Below are 567 nucleotides of genomic sequence, written 5' to 3' on the forward strand. Positions count from 1 at the left end.
TTATAGTTAGAAGAGTCATCAATGAGCGTGAAGGATACTTGTATCTCAAGGGTGACATTTGGAGTTGAATGTAGAGCTCAAAATCCATTTGCAATGCTTTCGCTTAGGCGTTGTTGACAAGATCTAGTGAAAATGTGGACCTGATAATAAACGACTAATGGACTAAAAATTATTTTGTGTATTTGGAGTTGGACACTATTTAAGTAGATTTGTGTATGGGTTTATGTGTGTGCTGTCTTCGGATACAGTAATTAACATATACATATGTGCATTGATAACTGAATGATGATATACATTCCTCTTAGTGGTTTTAGACGTTTTAGTTTTCCTTTTTCATTTCCCATTCTAGTCCTATATGAACCCCTACTTCTGAACATTTGTTTAGTCAAGTCGTCTTTTGTTGTCTTCTTGAATCATCAAATCATCGTTCAGCTTCATTTGCACCACCACCACCACCACCAAGATCTCATCTCTAACATCTCATCACCTTCGCTTACAAAACTTTTTATATACCCATTCGTTTACACGAGCTCCGAAATGACAGTGCAAGTGTTAGAGATGTGATGA

General features: G+C 36.5%; 1 protein-coding gene across 1 annotated transcript in view; it reads left to right on the top strand.

Moving 5' to 3' along the window:
• Positions 1-216, top strand: part of LOC9329897 (UPF0725 protein EMB2204) — a 16,843-nt gene extending 16,627 nt beyond the window's left edge. Inside the window, exon 7 of the mRNA XM_002891081.2 lies at positions 52-216. Within this exon, the coding sequence (XP_002891127.1) occupies positions 52-68 (17 nt within the window). The 3' untranslated portion in view covers positions 69-216. The remainder of the gene's footprint in view (positions 1-51) is intronic.
• The last annotated feature ends 351 nt before the right edge of the window (positions 217-567 follow it).

This window comes from Arabidopsis lyrata, assembly GCF_000004255.2.
Source record: "Arabidopsis lyrata subsp. lyrata unplaced genomic scaffold ARALYscaffold_1, whole genome shotgun sequence".
Taxonomy (NCBI): Eukaryota; Viridiplantae; Streptophyta; class Magnoliopsida; order Brassicales; family Brassicaceae; genus Arabidopsis; species Arabidopsis lyrata.